The 12,959-nt window shown below is 42.9% G+C and overlaps 1 protein-coding gene across 4 annotated transcripts in view; it reads left to right on the plus strand.

Annotated features, from left to right (window-relative positions):
* Positions 1-1,471: 1,471 nt before the first annotated feature.
* The window catches only part of PBX3 (PBX homeobox 3), a 235,177-nt gene continuing 223,689 nt past the window's right edge, over positions 1,472-12,959 (plus strand). The window contains exons 1-3 of one of the 4 annotated variants that reach the window (XM_032257259.1): positions 1,472-1,818; positions 2,091-2,379; positions 5,231-5,304. In XM_032257259.1, the coding sequence (XP_032113150.1) occupies positions 2,369-2,379; positions 5,231-5,304 (85 nt within the window). In that variant the 5' untranslated portion in view covers positions 1,472-1,818; positions 2,091-2,368. Of the gene's footprint in view, positions 1,819-2,090; positions 2,380-4,013; positions 4,322-4,974; positions 5,080-5,230; positions 5,305-12,959 lie in introns of those variants that run through there. The other 3 variants (XM_032257258.1, XM_032257261.1, XM_032257260.1) reach the window with 3 other exon arrangements.

Raw genomic sequence — 12,959 nt, forward strand, 5'->3', positions numbered from 1 at the left:
GCCTCCAAAGTAGCTGGTACTACAGTTGCATGCCACCAACCTGGCTAAATTACTTTTTTGCACAGTGTTTTATATGGTAGTCTTTGCAGCCACATAGATCAATATTTGAATTCACGCTCTAGTACTTAACTGGCTTTGTGGTCTTGTGGAAATTTCTTACTCTCTCTCATTCTATTTCTTATTTAATAACAATCCCAACCAGGCTGTTGTGAGACTGTAATAAGATGAAGCAAGGGGACACAGATCATAGTGTACCCCCAAAGAAAGTGCTCGTTAATGGCATCTACTGTGATAATCACCATATCAATGACAGAGGCAATGGTGATGTTAATACAAACTCATGGAAAGGGATGGCCAGGAAGAAACACCTACTTGGTTTTCACCATTTTATCACTGTTAAGTTTACATGAATGTCTGCTCACCAAAAGTCAGTTTCATTTCCCTTGACATTTTAATAATCTTTAAGTTAGAAACAGCAAAGATGGACTCAGGTACTCAGGGAGCTTCTATTCTATCATCTGGGAAGGCACCAACCTTGTGACTCAAACTGTTGAGCAGAGATCAGGCAATATTCTACATGAGACACTGGCACAAGCACAAGAGATCTTGGAACATCTGCAATTAGTTTGACAGTTTATTAGGGCTTGGAAACCAATCTAAAGAAAGTTATGCTTTAAATCAACGATAGTTGTCAATGAGCCTGTGAACGAATCCTTGCTAGGGTCCTTAGGCTTCTACTGCAACTCATACTGCTAGCAACAAAAAGAGAAGCCTCCCAAGCAGAAAGTCAATCTAATTCAATCAATTAAGGCAGAATTATGGTATCAAATTTCCACATCACTGAATGACCATGGGTTTAGAGGTGTGAACCATAAAATAACTGTGGGTGTTAGACATTTAACAAGTTGTTTTATTCCTAATTGCTGGCATTTGCTTAATTGTTTTCTTAATTCTAATTTATGTTTTTAAGTTCTAGTTTGTTTACATAGTCCATAGTTCCCAATTGCCTTTATTTAAATGTTTATTTAATTTTATTTACTTTTTTTTCTTTTTTTGAGGTGGAGTCTTGCTTTCACCCAGGCTGGAGGGCAGTGGAGTGATCTCAGCTCGCTGCAACCTCGGACTCGGGTTAAAGTGATTCTCCTGCCTCAGCCTCCCGAATAGCTGGAATTACAGGCGCCACCACCAAGCCTAGCTATTTTTTTTTTTTTTTTTTGTATTTTTTAGTAGAGATGGGGTTTCACCATGTTGGCCAGGCTAGTCTCAAACTCCTGACCTAATGATCCACCCCCCTAGGCCTCCAAAAGTGCTGGGATTACAGGCGTGAGCCATTGTGCCTGGCCTATTTATGTTTATATATCTTGCTTTGCTTACTTAACTCATTGTTTGGAGTGGGCTAGAAATAACCACAAATCCCCATTGCTAATTAGCCTCATCCTCATGACTGATTAGTTAAGATTATGAGCCTAGAAGGAGGGCAGAGAGAAGTCCTAGTAATGAGTCACAGGATCACTGAATTTTAGAGCTGGGCGGAATCTTAGAGTTTAAGGCATGTTTCAGTTAGAATTCTGTGGTTTTGCATCTTCAGCGTTGGAGAATTACGAAAGGTTGACCGCTTGCTCTTGCTCCTTTTGGAAAAAATGCCTAAGGATTTGGTGACAGCTTTGAAAAACAAATTAAGAATAAAGAAAAAACCCAAACAGTGACGACTATGAGTAACCCATAATGGGGGCTTGAAAGAATTGGAAACTTGACACATCAATGGGCTATAGAAGAGCAGGGAATATTAATGAACATGAAGGGGGTTCTTCTTTGGAGGTAAGTAAGCAGAGTGGATTTTTTGGAACTCCCTCCTCAGCAGCTGTGCAGTTTGTAAGGATTTTAGCTTGCCTAACTGTAAGCTTAGCTATTAGCTTTGCAGTGGGGAGTATTTAAAAGTACACACAACATATGAAGGAAAGAACCTGGAACCGAGTAGCCTACTTCATTCCAAGAATCCATCTGGCATTTAAAGAACTGCTTGTCCTACATTAAAACCTGCAGAGTAAGAGCCATTTTTCATATCCTCATACCCCTATTTTTGGTTTCAGGTAAGACAGCTTACTGAGTTTGGGGAATGAACAAGGAGATCTTTCCGAACCACGTTACCAAAGGACTCATTTTGGGCTCCATGAATCTAAAATAGGGAACACACGTTGAAGCCTGTTTCGGAAATCAGCTTAAGAGCAATCTCAAGTCTCCACAAGACGCAGAGGTCCATATTTCAAAATAACATGAGCCTTCAGTTATTTGTAGACAGAATACAATGGAAGAAGAGGTGTTATAGATACGAAAAATCGTGGCTGGATTCACCAACATCAAATGACTCATGGTGATGGGGTAAGTTGACAAGTGAAATCCTATCTCTTCCTAAAAAACGTATCGTTGTAATGAAGAGCTCGTTTTTGCAGCTTCAGTTCGTTTGGAGGCATCGAATAGCAAACGCTGCCAAAGGAGTAGTCCCTGGATTACCAGGAGTTGCAGAGTGTGTAAAGTGTTGTAAACCTTGAAATTAGTCCTGGACTGCAGGCATTTTCCCTTCTAGACTCGCTTCCCTATGACACATTTCCCCTTTCAAGGGAGTCTATGGTACTCAGGTCCACTCAGCTCAGACCTCAAACACGCGGGACCAGGGGCTCCCACCTTAACTGGTCACTCCTTGAGGGACAGCATAAGGCCCGGATGCTGGCGCTAACATTGAGCGGCGCCCTCTCGGTTACCATGGCGACCGCGGGTGGGGCGGGGCCCCCACTAGCCGCTTCCCCGCCTCTGCCCAGGACCTTTCGAAAGCTCCAATTGGGACGACCCTTTCTTGCCTCTGTCCCGCCCCGTTCGGCTCCGACCACTTTGCGATTGGCCCGGGACGAGCGGCCTGGTACCCAGAGGGCAACACCTCCTCACGGGAAGAGCGGGAAAGTGCACCAGGCGCTCTCCCAGGCGTGAAGCTCACGAGTGCGGCGGGGGAGTACACAGTTGGCTTTGGAGCAAGTTGTCCTCTGTCCCATACACAAGCCCCGGCGCCCATGACTGCCAACAGCAGGGAGTAGGCGTTGAGGTGCGGGCACAGCGTTTCTAGGCCGGCCAGGTCCATCTCCGGGGGCGAGGACGCGACGAGGCTGGAGCGAGAATCAGGCGGCGCACTCCGGGGCGCGGGGCAACGGAGGCCAGAGGGGACGGGCCGGGCCCCGGGGGCGGTGCCGGCGGCGGCGGCGGGAGGCGCAGGGCCCAATGAGCGCGCGCGCCGCCCCGGAGGCGGGGCCTGAGGAGCGCTCCCCCGCCCTCGCCGGCCCCCGCCCCTCCCCCCGGCGCGGGGCCGCAGTGAGTGAGTGGCACTGGCAGCCTGTCAATCCCTCGGCCCAGCGGCCTTCCAGCCTGGTCCGCGGCGGCTGCTGGCTGGGTGCGCGGCTCCGGCGGCGGCGGCGGCGACTTCTCCCGCCTCTTCCATCCGCTGTCCACTCGACGCGTGGCCCGCCGGGGCCCTCCTCCGGGCTCCGCGCCCCCGCCGCCTCTGCCTGCCCGCTCCCAAACTTTCCTCCTCCGCCCCCTTCGCTCCCCGCGGCCCGCCCGCAGGCCTCCTTCTCCGCCGCCGCCCGCCGCCGCCGCTGCCTCCCCCGGGGCCGCCGGGGCTCGGATCCCGCCCGGCCGAGGCGGCGGCGGCGGGCAAGGAGGGCAGGGCGCCGGCTGGCGCGGGGGGTGGCGGGCGTCCCGGCAACTCGGCCGGCGCTGAGGAGCAAGTTGCGCGGGGCCGCCCGGCGGGGCGCGCGGCGGCGAGGAGGCGGCGCGGCGGCCGCGTGAGGGCAGCGGGCGCCGCCGCCTCCGCCTCCGCCACCGCCGCGGAGCCCGGCGCTTCCGCCCGCCGCTTCTCCTCAGTCTCGGCGGCGGCGGAAGCCGGCCGGGCGCCGGTCCGCATCGCCTCAGCCGCGGGCCCTGCTGGCCGGGCCGCCTCCTCCCCGCGCGGGCGGGGAGCGCGCGGCCGCCTCCCCCTCCCCCTCCCCCTCTTTCTTCTCCTCCCTCGCCGCCGCCGCCGCCGCCGCCTCAGCCTTCTCCTCAGCCGCCGCCCGCTCCCGCCCGCGCGCGGCGGGATGGACGATCAATCCAGGATGCTGCAGACTCTGGCCGGGGTGAACCTGGCCGGCCACTCGGTGCAGGGGGGCATGGCCCTGCCGCCTCCCCCTCACGGCCACGAAGGGGCGGACGGCGACGGCAGGAAGCAGGACATCGGTGACATCCTTCACCAGATCATGACCATCACCGACCAGAGCTTGGACGAGGCGCAAGCAAAGTTGGTGTCGTCTCATTAAGCATCTTTTGTGTGTGTGCTGGAGCCGGGCCCGCGGTCGAGTCGGGGCCGGGGGTGGCGCCCGGGGCCGCAGCCCCCGTCGGGGAACTTTCGCTGAAAGCCGGCGGCCCGCCCCGGCCTCGAGGGGGACTTGCCCGTGCCCCCCGAAGCGGGCGGGAGTCGGCAAAGTTGCTCTGGGGGGCTCGGGACGGACTCGGTGCGGCGCGGATTCCGTGGCGTCCTTTCCCCCGTCCTGCCCCTCGCAGCCCGGTCCCCTCCCATGGATTTAAACCTCCGCTCCGGACCCCCGTGCGGGCCGCGCCTCCGGGAAGTGCAACTTTCTCCTCCGGCCGGGAGTCCCGGAGCCGACTCCCCGTAGCCGCGGGACGACCTCGCCATGCAGGCGGGCCTCCCGGGCCGGGCGCGGGGCGATGGGCGGTTCCCTGGCGGGTCCGGGTGCGGACGGCCAAGTTCTCGGGAAGGGAGGGCCGCCTTGCAAACTTTGCCGAGCTGTCACCCGCCCGCTGGCCGCAGTCTGCCGGCTGGCCGCGTCGCGCACCCGCTCCCCCTGTACAGGAGCCGTCGCAGGAGCCCCCTCCCCACCCGTCCCCTCCCCTGGTTCACCTCTGCCAGTCCCCGGGGCGATGCTCCCCGAGTGGCTTCGCGTCGCCGTGGCCGAGGCTGCTGCCTGCCGGGCAGATGTGTCCGCCTCGTTCTGGCTGCAGCTTTCGCCGCCGGGACTTGCTGGCTGTCGGGAACTAGTCAATTGGAGTTTTTGTTGACTTCCCAGGGTTCAAAAGGGCCTTCCAGAATGGGGAGCCGGAATTAATTCTTGGGTCTAACTTAAAGGAAGGCGCCATATTATTCCATAGGTGATGCTAATACCTTTGTGTTTTGTTATTTGTTTTTTAGGAAACATGCCCTGAACTGTCATAGAATGAAACCCGCGCTCTTCAGCGTCCTGTGTGAGATCAAAGAGAAAACAGGTAAGACGCTGAGCCCCGCAGTGGGCCTGGAGACCCCCGAGGTGGGGGTCGGAGCTACTCCTTCGACTCTCCAGTTGAGAGCTGCTGCTTTTGGGCACCGCCATCTTTGATCATTCTCTCCTTCCCACGTCCTGATCTTGGAAAAAAACTGCAATAAATCTGGAGTCGATTTCTCAGTTCTGCTCCTGGTGTAAAATGAAGTGTAGGTGCGGACCGGGCTGGGTCGCTGTCCCTAGGCCGCCGCCCCAGGCTGCAGGCGGGGAGGGGGTCCGGAGCGCCAGCCGCCCTCTCTCCTCTCCTTTCGCCTTGTTTGTGTGTCAGTTTTTAAAAGGAGCAACGGGAGACTGGATGCCAGGACCGAGTCCCCGGGAGAAGCATTGCCCGAACTTTGTTTTACTTAGACAGTCTTAAGCTTCAGCTGCACGGACAGAGGAATAGATGCAATTGAACAGACCCCGGTAGCATGCTTGAATTAGTGTTTTAGGTGGGAAGACTACTTTAGAGAATCGAGGAAGGGTAATGATGTGTAGACATATACAATGTATTACACCTGTTAATACTTTTATTATTTTGTATCCTGAAGTCGTTACACTTGTAACTGTGCTTTTAATATATAAAGTCTATAAAGGTCTACAGATGGCAGGTTAAACAATTTTGAAGTGTTCAGGGAATATATAAGAAGATAGGTTTTGCAGAAGTGCTAGAATGGAAACTACAGGTAACATATTAGGCAAATTTTTGGCAATTCGTTTCAATTTAACTTTCTTGTCAGACTTTCTTGATAGAAGGTCTTTTAGTCTTGAAGTGAAGTAACTATTCAAATTGAAGTAGAGATTTAATTTGGATGTTTTAGTTTGTATTTGGCATTATCTTCCCTGTATGTGGCAAACAAGTACATTAAACAAGCTCTACTGTTGATTTTTTTCCTGTTCTTTTCTTTCTGTGTGTGTGTGTGTGTGTGTGTGTGTGTGTGTGTTGAATATATGGTATTTTAAAGTTGCCATTTTGAAAGTTGAGGCAAAGGAGAAAAAGTTGAAGTCCAGGATTTAGCAGTATCTAAGGGATGCTATTTAAAAGGTTAAATGTGATTGTGTTTAAATTGAGTGTATAAATAGCACAGTGCAAATAATTGTTAGGTTGATAGGTGAGTCAGCCTTCTTTGAAACAGATTTTTCGCTTTTCAGTACTATTTGGATCCTAACAGTAATCAAGAAAAGATGATAAGTTATTGCTGTCTGTTAAACATATATGGTAAACCATAATAAACAACAAATAGTAAGGGAGCCTAAGAGTACTTTTCCTGCTTTTCATTCACATATTATGGCTGGTTTCTTAATGCTCAGTGATGCTTTTTTGAATTACTAACTTTTATTTTGTGCTGATTTTTAGCTACCTTTAGAAAGCATTGTGATTTAAAACAGTAGGTAATTTTTGTCTGACTGTAAAATAAGACATCCAGCATTAAGTCTTGAAGATTCTTAGTTTAGAAACTTAAAAGTGTGCAATTCTCAGTAAATTCTGTTGCTTAATGTCCAAGGGTTTTCCTGCTATCAGGGCTCCACTTCAGTTTCTGCTGACAGCTAAGCACAGGGGTATTGACTGTGTTGTGAATATTAAGATTGATTTAACTTTATAACAGCCTTATATTACAAGGGAGAAGGGATGGATACTTATCGCTTCTCATCCCCTTCTCATGATTTATATTTATTTATTTATTTTTGCCTTTTTAAAGTTTTGGCCCAGCTAGCTTGAGAACTAAACCCAGCAAACTGCTTTTCATGTTGAGACATTTAGCAGCAGGCAGAATTCAATTAGAAAACATAAGTCCTTTAGTTACTTATTTGCACGGGACTTAGTTATACCATTCTGAAAGGAAAGTATAGTCAACCCCATGTTAAAGGTGAGTTACGAGAAAGAAACAAGTCTTTTCAGAGTCTGGGATTACTGGCAGGGAGAGCTTTGATAGGGCTATTGCTATTTAAAAAGCAAGAGACAGCTGACAAAAGAAATTTTTGTGTTTTAAAATTGTTTCTGGGGCTTTCAGTGATAACTTGTAAATTAGATCCTCTTTTTGTGCTTTGGCCAGTGGATCCACGTTTGCATGTTATCTCTTTTGTAAAAAGCCAACAGCCGACAAAGAGTAAAGGCGGCTGTCTGGGCAGAGGCATCTTCCTGCCAGCCTCTAAGCTCGAGAGGAATGGGATTTAAGTACTGAGTGATTGATAGGGGTGAAGCTGTTTCTCTCCTCTCCTTTCTCCCCTACTACCCATAGCTTCACCTTACTCTCCAAAACTAGTCTTAGAATGAGACAGGGATTCAGAATCTTCATTTTGAAATAAAACAGCTGTGCAGACATTAGTGTTTCCAAAGCAAAGAAGCAGGGCAGCAAATTCCAAGCCCCCCACCCCCTCCTGCCATAGTTATGCTTCAGAAACATGAACTTACAAAAGAAACATTGTAGAATAGTTGGATATTGCATCAATTTTTTTTTAATCATTTCATTTAACCTAATAATACCTGCAGATTAATTCTTTATAATGTAGAGAAAGTTTACATAGTCATTTATGAATAGAACCCAGGAATATTATGTTGATGACTCTATTCTGCATAATGGGGGCTTGAGGGTAAACTGTCGCTTCAGTGGATAATGTCATTTCAGTTGTGCTTTTCTTCTAAAATAAGACAAAATCATTAAAAAAAAACCCGTTTATTTGTAGATCTGCCAGTAGATTTTGAGGTTTCTGATCAGGCAGTGAACACTGCCAGTTCTGATGCACATGGGGGATTTAGTTTAGAAAACATCTATTCCCTCCCCCCCACCAGATATGAAAAGACATTTTTCCCTTCTGACAGATAAATGGGTCATCTACTACAATTATATTATTTTCTTGTTGAGAGGTAAGGAAAGTATACTTTTACTATAAGATGCTGCTTTTTCTTGAGAATGTATTCTTTCGTAAAATTTATACCATTATTTTTGGGCAGAAATGTCTCTCATTGTTGAATTGTGATACTTGTGCATTTTGAGAGCAACTGAAAAGTTGTAGGCTTTAAAATCAAGATCGTTGTTTATTTTAAACTAAGTAACCAGTGAGATAATTGTTAATATGTTAAGATATTTCCTGATTTTTAAAGCCATGTTTTATCATCTGTCTCTTATTAAATATCCCTGATGCCACAGGGTCTGCTCACCTGCATATCTCTTTTGGTGTTTTCCTGCACCTTTTTTTGGTCACCTTAATCTTAATTGTTGAAGTCCTTTCCTTTGTGAAATATTTCATTCTCAAAAATCTGCCTTTTTTCCAAAGCCCTTAATTATGAGATTTTAAGTGAAGGAAATAGTTCTTTTTCAAGAAAAAAATATTTATTTTTAAATGAAATCTAATATTTTAGTAGATAATATGAATCATATTATTGTGACAAATGTTATGCATGAAAAAAATCAACACAACCTTTTCCTTTTTAAACTATAGGTTAAAATACTCTATGTCGATGGCTGCCAACCAAACTCTGATTTATTGCCACCACAAACCCTAAATAGCGTTCATTTACTAGTAATGTCTAATGGCATACATGATGGTTTGCCAGATTTGTAGCCTTTGTGAGGCTTATAAGCAGGACTGACTTGGGAAGATCATAAAACTTAATGAACTTCTCTACTGCAGGAGGTGTCCGCAGGGGAAGAGAAAGGCCTGCTTGGCTGGTTGGGCTGGTTGAAGTATTTTTTATGTTTAAGGAGAAGAAAATGACTAGTAAAAATGCTTTACTTTTAAAGAAACCCTCCCTAGAAACAGTCATAAGAATTTTAGATATTAAAACTAGATCAAGAGTATAGTTTACTAGTGAGGTTTTATATGCATTTAGTATGTGATGTGAGATTAAACCTTTTATCTTTATTGCTATAAGTGTGACTAGCTTTCAAAGAGACAAGGCAGTACTGTCATTCGATACCTCTCTATTTAATTCTGAACCTACAGGTTTAGAGACTCTTTGGAGTCTTTCTGGTGTGTTTCTCTTTTTAAGGTTTCAGTATAAAAATCTGTTACATTTTTCTTTGTACTGTGCTGTGTGATTCTTTTTATTCCACACGTGTAAAAACCATTTTTTTCAAGTGAAAATTTAGCAAGAAAGGTGAATATTAGTCTAAATGTTATTATATATTTTGCGTATGCTTTTAAGTTGTTCTTGTACTATTTTCAATATCATTATCATCATTTGTTTCAAGTTTTAAAAATAAATGCACTGTTCCATACATGATTCTTTTTTGTGTTTTCATGAAACACATTTTGTTTTAATAAACTTATTTTCCAGTTTTTAAAAACTTTTTATTGTAGACAACTTTCAAACATAAATACATGCAGAGAGAAGAGACTTTTGAACCTCCCATGAACTCAGTGCCCATCTTCAGGAATTAGCAACAATTGGCCAGTCTTGTTTTCTCTGTAATTCACCATTCCAAAATAATTTTGAAGCAAATTTTAATGGATCTTTAATGTTTTAAATTTGTATCAATTTTAGACAGGGATTGGGTCTGTTTACATTGGAAATAGCAAGTGATTAAATAGGAAAAATGTAAAGGCAATGCAAATTTATAACATTGGAAATGTTATGAATTATGTTGCTTTATCAATATATTTTTCATAAAGCAACTTAAGAATATTTTATCTTTTTTCCTGTTTTTATAGATTTGATATCTTACTAAAGCTTTTGTAGGAGGTTTTCAGAGAAGTTGTAAAAGAAAGGGATTTTTCTAACTTTCTTTATTTCTCTTCCATCCTAACAAAATAATACATACAGTGTATTTGTAGAAAACCTGTAGAAAAATCTCATTGCCAAGCTGGTTTAAAACTTCGTGATCTAAAGTATCATGTGGATATTATCTTTAAAATGTGGGGACATTTTCCAACCTTGTTCTTTATTTTTTTTTTCTTCCTAATAAAAATATATTGAACTCTCTTGTCAATACTAAGTTGATCTGTGCAAGTAATTCTTTTGTGCCTTGGTTTTAGTGAACCTCATTTTATTACAGATTTTGGTAGTTTTGGTATTTTATTTGGGACTCATTTTATTAATTTACATAATTATATTCTGAATCAGAAGTCTATTAATACACTAGCAAAGGAGGCCCCGACTTGCCCCAAAGAGCACACTGGTTGATCGGCTTTCATAAAATATATTTGTCTACATTTTTCATACTATGATGCTTTTCCTGTTCATTAATTTTGCCTGTATATTTCCATCTCAATTTATAAATTTTGTATAAGGCTACTTCTGAGGCATTTAAATTAACATTTTAGTTGGATTATTTATATTTTGATACTTTATAGTGGAGTGGTATAGGATGAAGTTACATTATATGAAGTGGGACTACAAGAATTAAAATCTCATTTCATGAACCACTCCCTAAGTCAGTCTTCACTTTATTTTGTGCTTTTACCATGAGGTGTCCATTCAAAATAAGTAAATACATCGGCACTAACACATCAAGTTATATAAGGTTTTAGACTATCTTTTCCATACTTGTGTATGTGAACATCTTTAGATATTTATTAGTTCAATATTGACACTATAAAAATAATGTTTTATTTGTTTTCTCAGCAGCCTTGTGTTTTAGCCATTTATCAGTGTGATCAGCATGATTTAGGTATTAACAGACTGACAAAACTTACACTTTACCACCATCTTCCTCCCCACCCCAGCCCGTGTTGACCTTTTCAAGCATTTGCTGTACTTCAGTAGACCATTTGAATCTTTAAGTATGAAGAGAGTAAATAATTTATATCATTATATAGTATAAATTGGTAAAAGTTTTTCAGAACTGGCTCTCAGATTTTTTACAAAGTTATTGAAGTTAATCAGACAAACTGCTATCACATCTAGGTGATAGTGCTATATTTAGCAAATAAATTAATAAGTAATTCTTGAATGAGCTACTGAAAAAATAAGCCATCTTTTTATGCCTTCAAACCCAGAACATATTAAAAAATAAATTTCATTAATCTTTGACACTTGATTCTAATTATCCCCTTTGTAGGCAGAATTGCAACAAGAATTTCTTTTATGTTATTTTTTCATAGATATATTCCGTAGTATAATATGTTTGTAGATTTTAATGGTAAGTAGTTTACTTTGGCACTAAATTGAGTGTATATCTAGCAAAAAAATTGGTGTGACAGAATGTATCAAACTGAATTGGCACAGCATTTTTTTGTGTAACTATGTCTACATAACAGGTTAGTATGAAAACAATTAGAAATATTTATGGATCAAAATAATTGTTAAAAGTTTTCTACTTTCAACTTAAGTGCTTTAAGGATGTTAAGCTGTTTGGACAATGACTCTTTTTGTGATCATATTAATGAGGACTTGGTGTACAATGTAATCCTTTTAATGCTGATGATTCCTCACAATGTTTACACCATTATTTGTGAGACTCAACATATGTTATGGCAAAATCATTTTTTTTTGTTTTCTTTTATGTGATACATCAGCTTTCAAAGCATATTTCTTAGGCATCAGAGTCCAGCAGGTGGCTTTTTACATTAAAAAATTCATAAATTTTAAATTCCCATAAAATTTTATTTCAAATTCAAATTAATTGAGAATGTCAACATTTTCACTGTCTCTATATTAACATTTATAATAGAACAAATGGTTGCATATAGAAATTATCTGTAACATAGCCTAAATTAAGATTCTAAACAGGCATTACAGATGCTGGTAACTTTGGCAATTATCATTTTTGTTTGGTGAACAGTAGTAAAACAGTGTGCGGTAAAAGTGTTTAGAGAGAGAGGATAAATAAATTGAACAGTTTTGCAATGCAAAGTGGTTTGTGGTGTTTTTGAGGATTTCTTGGCTCTCTCTTAACTGCTATTGTGAGCCTGGAGCAGATTTCCCCATTGCTAATGCCCTAGAAGTATTAATTCACTTTGATATGCTAATTAGAGGGCATTATGCAAGAAATGAGATTAAGTGGCAGCATGAAGCCATTTGCCTGTCAGTAAATTGAGAGCTTTAGCATCAGGAGGAGCTTTGTTTTTTTTTTTTTTTTTTTTTCCCTTTTTTTTTTCTTTAGTTTCTCTTGGTTTTGCATATAAATAAAATTGATTGAAAGGTCTAGAGAAGCTTCCAGAACATTGGTGGATTCTCCCCTCCATGATTATTTAAACGAAATGTTACAGGATTTTTCTGAATATTTATTGACCTAATTGGAGATACTGAATATGAAGTTTTTATCGTACTGTCTCTATATAAAAATAACTAAAATTTTTGTGTCACTCAGTCTTTTTTTCCCTAAAACATAATTTCATTAACATGGCTAATGAACTGTTTATCACTTATCTCTTTTCAGAAGCTTAAACTTCTGAGTATGAGCTTGTGCACCAATGTCACTAAATTGAACTTCACAAGAATATTTTCTTCACTAGGGAAGTAAGGGAGAAGTTGAATTGGGCTTCAGAAAACTATATTAAATGAGCATTAACATTCTGACTTGAATCCATAAAAGCTGTAACAGTTAGAATTCTTGGTTAAACTGCCCTTTATATAACCTGTGGAATTTATATTTCAGCACATCTTATAGGTAAGATTACTGATTACATTTTGTGTGGAAGATGGAATTTCATACTTGATTCAGTTTTTGTTGACTTTTG

This window comes from Sapajus apella, unplaced genomic scaffold (genome assembly GCF_009761245.1).
Source record: "Sapajus apella isolate SASKATOON/1434 unplaced genomic scaffold, GSC_monkey_1.0 scaffold97, whole genome shotgun sequence".
Classification (NCBI taxonomy): domain Eukaryota; kingdom Metazoa; phylum Chordata; class Mammalia; order Primates; family Cebidae; genus Sapajus; species Sapajus apella.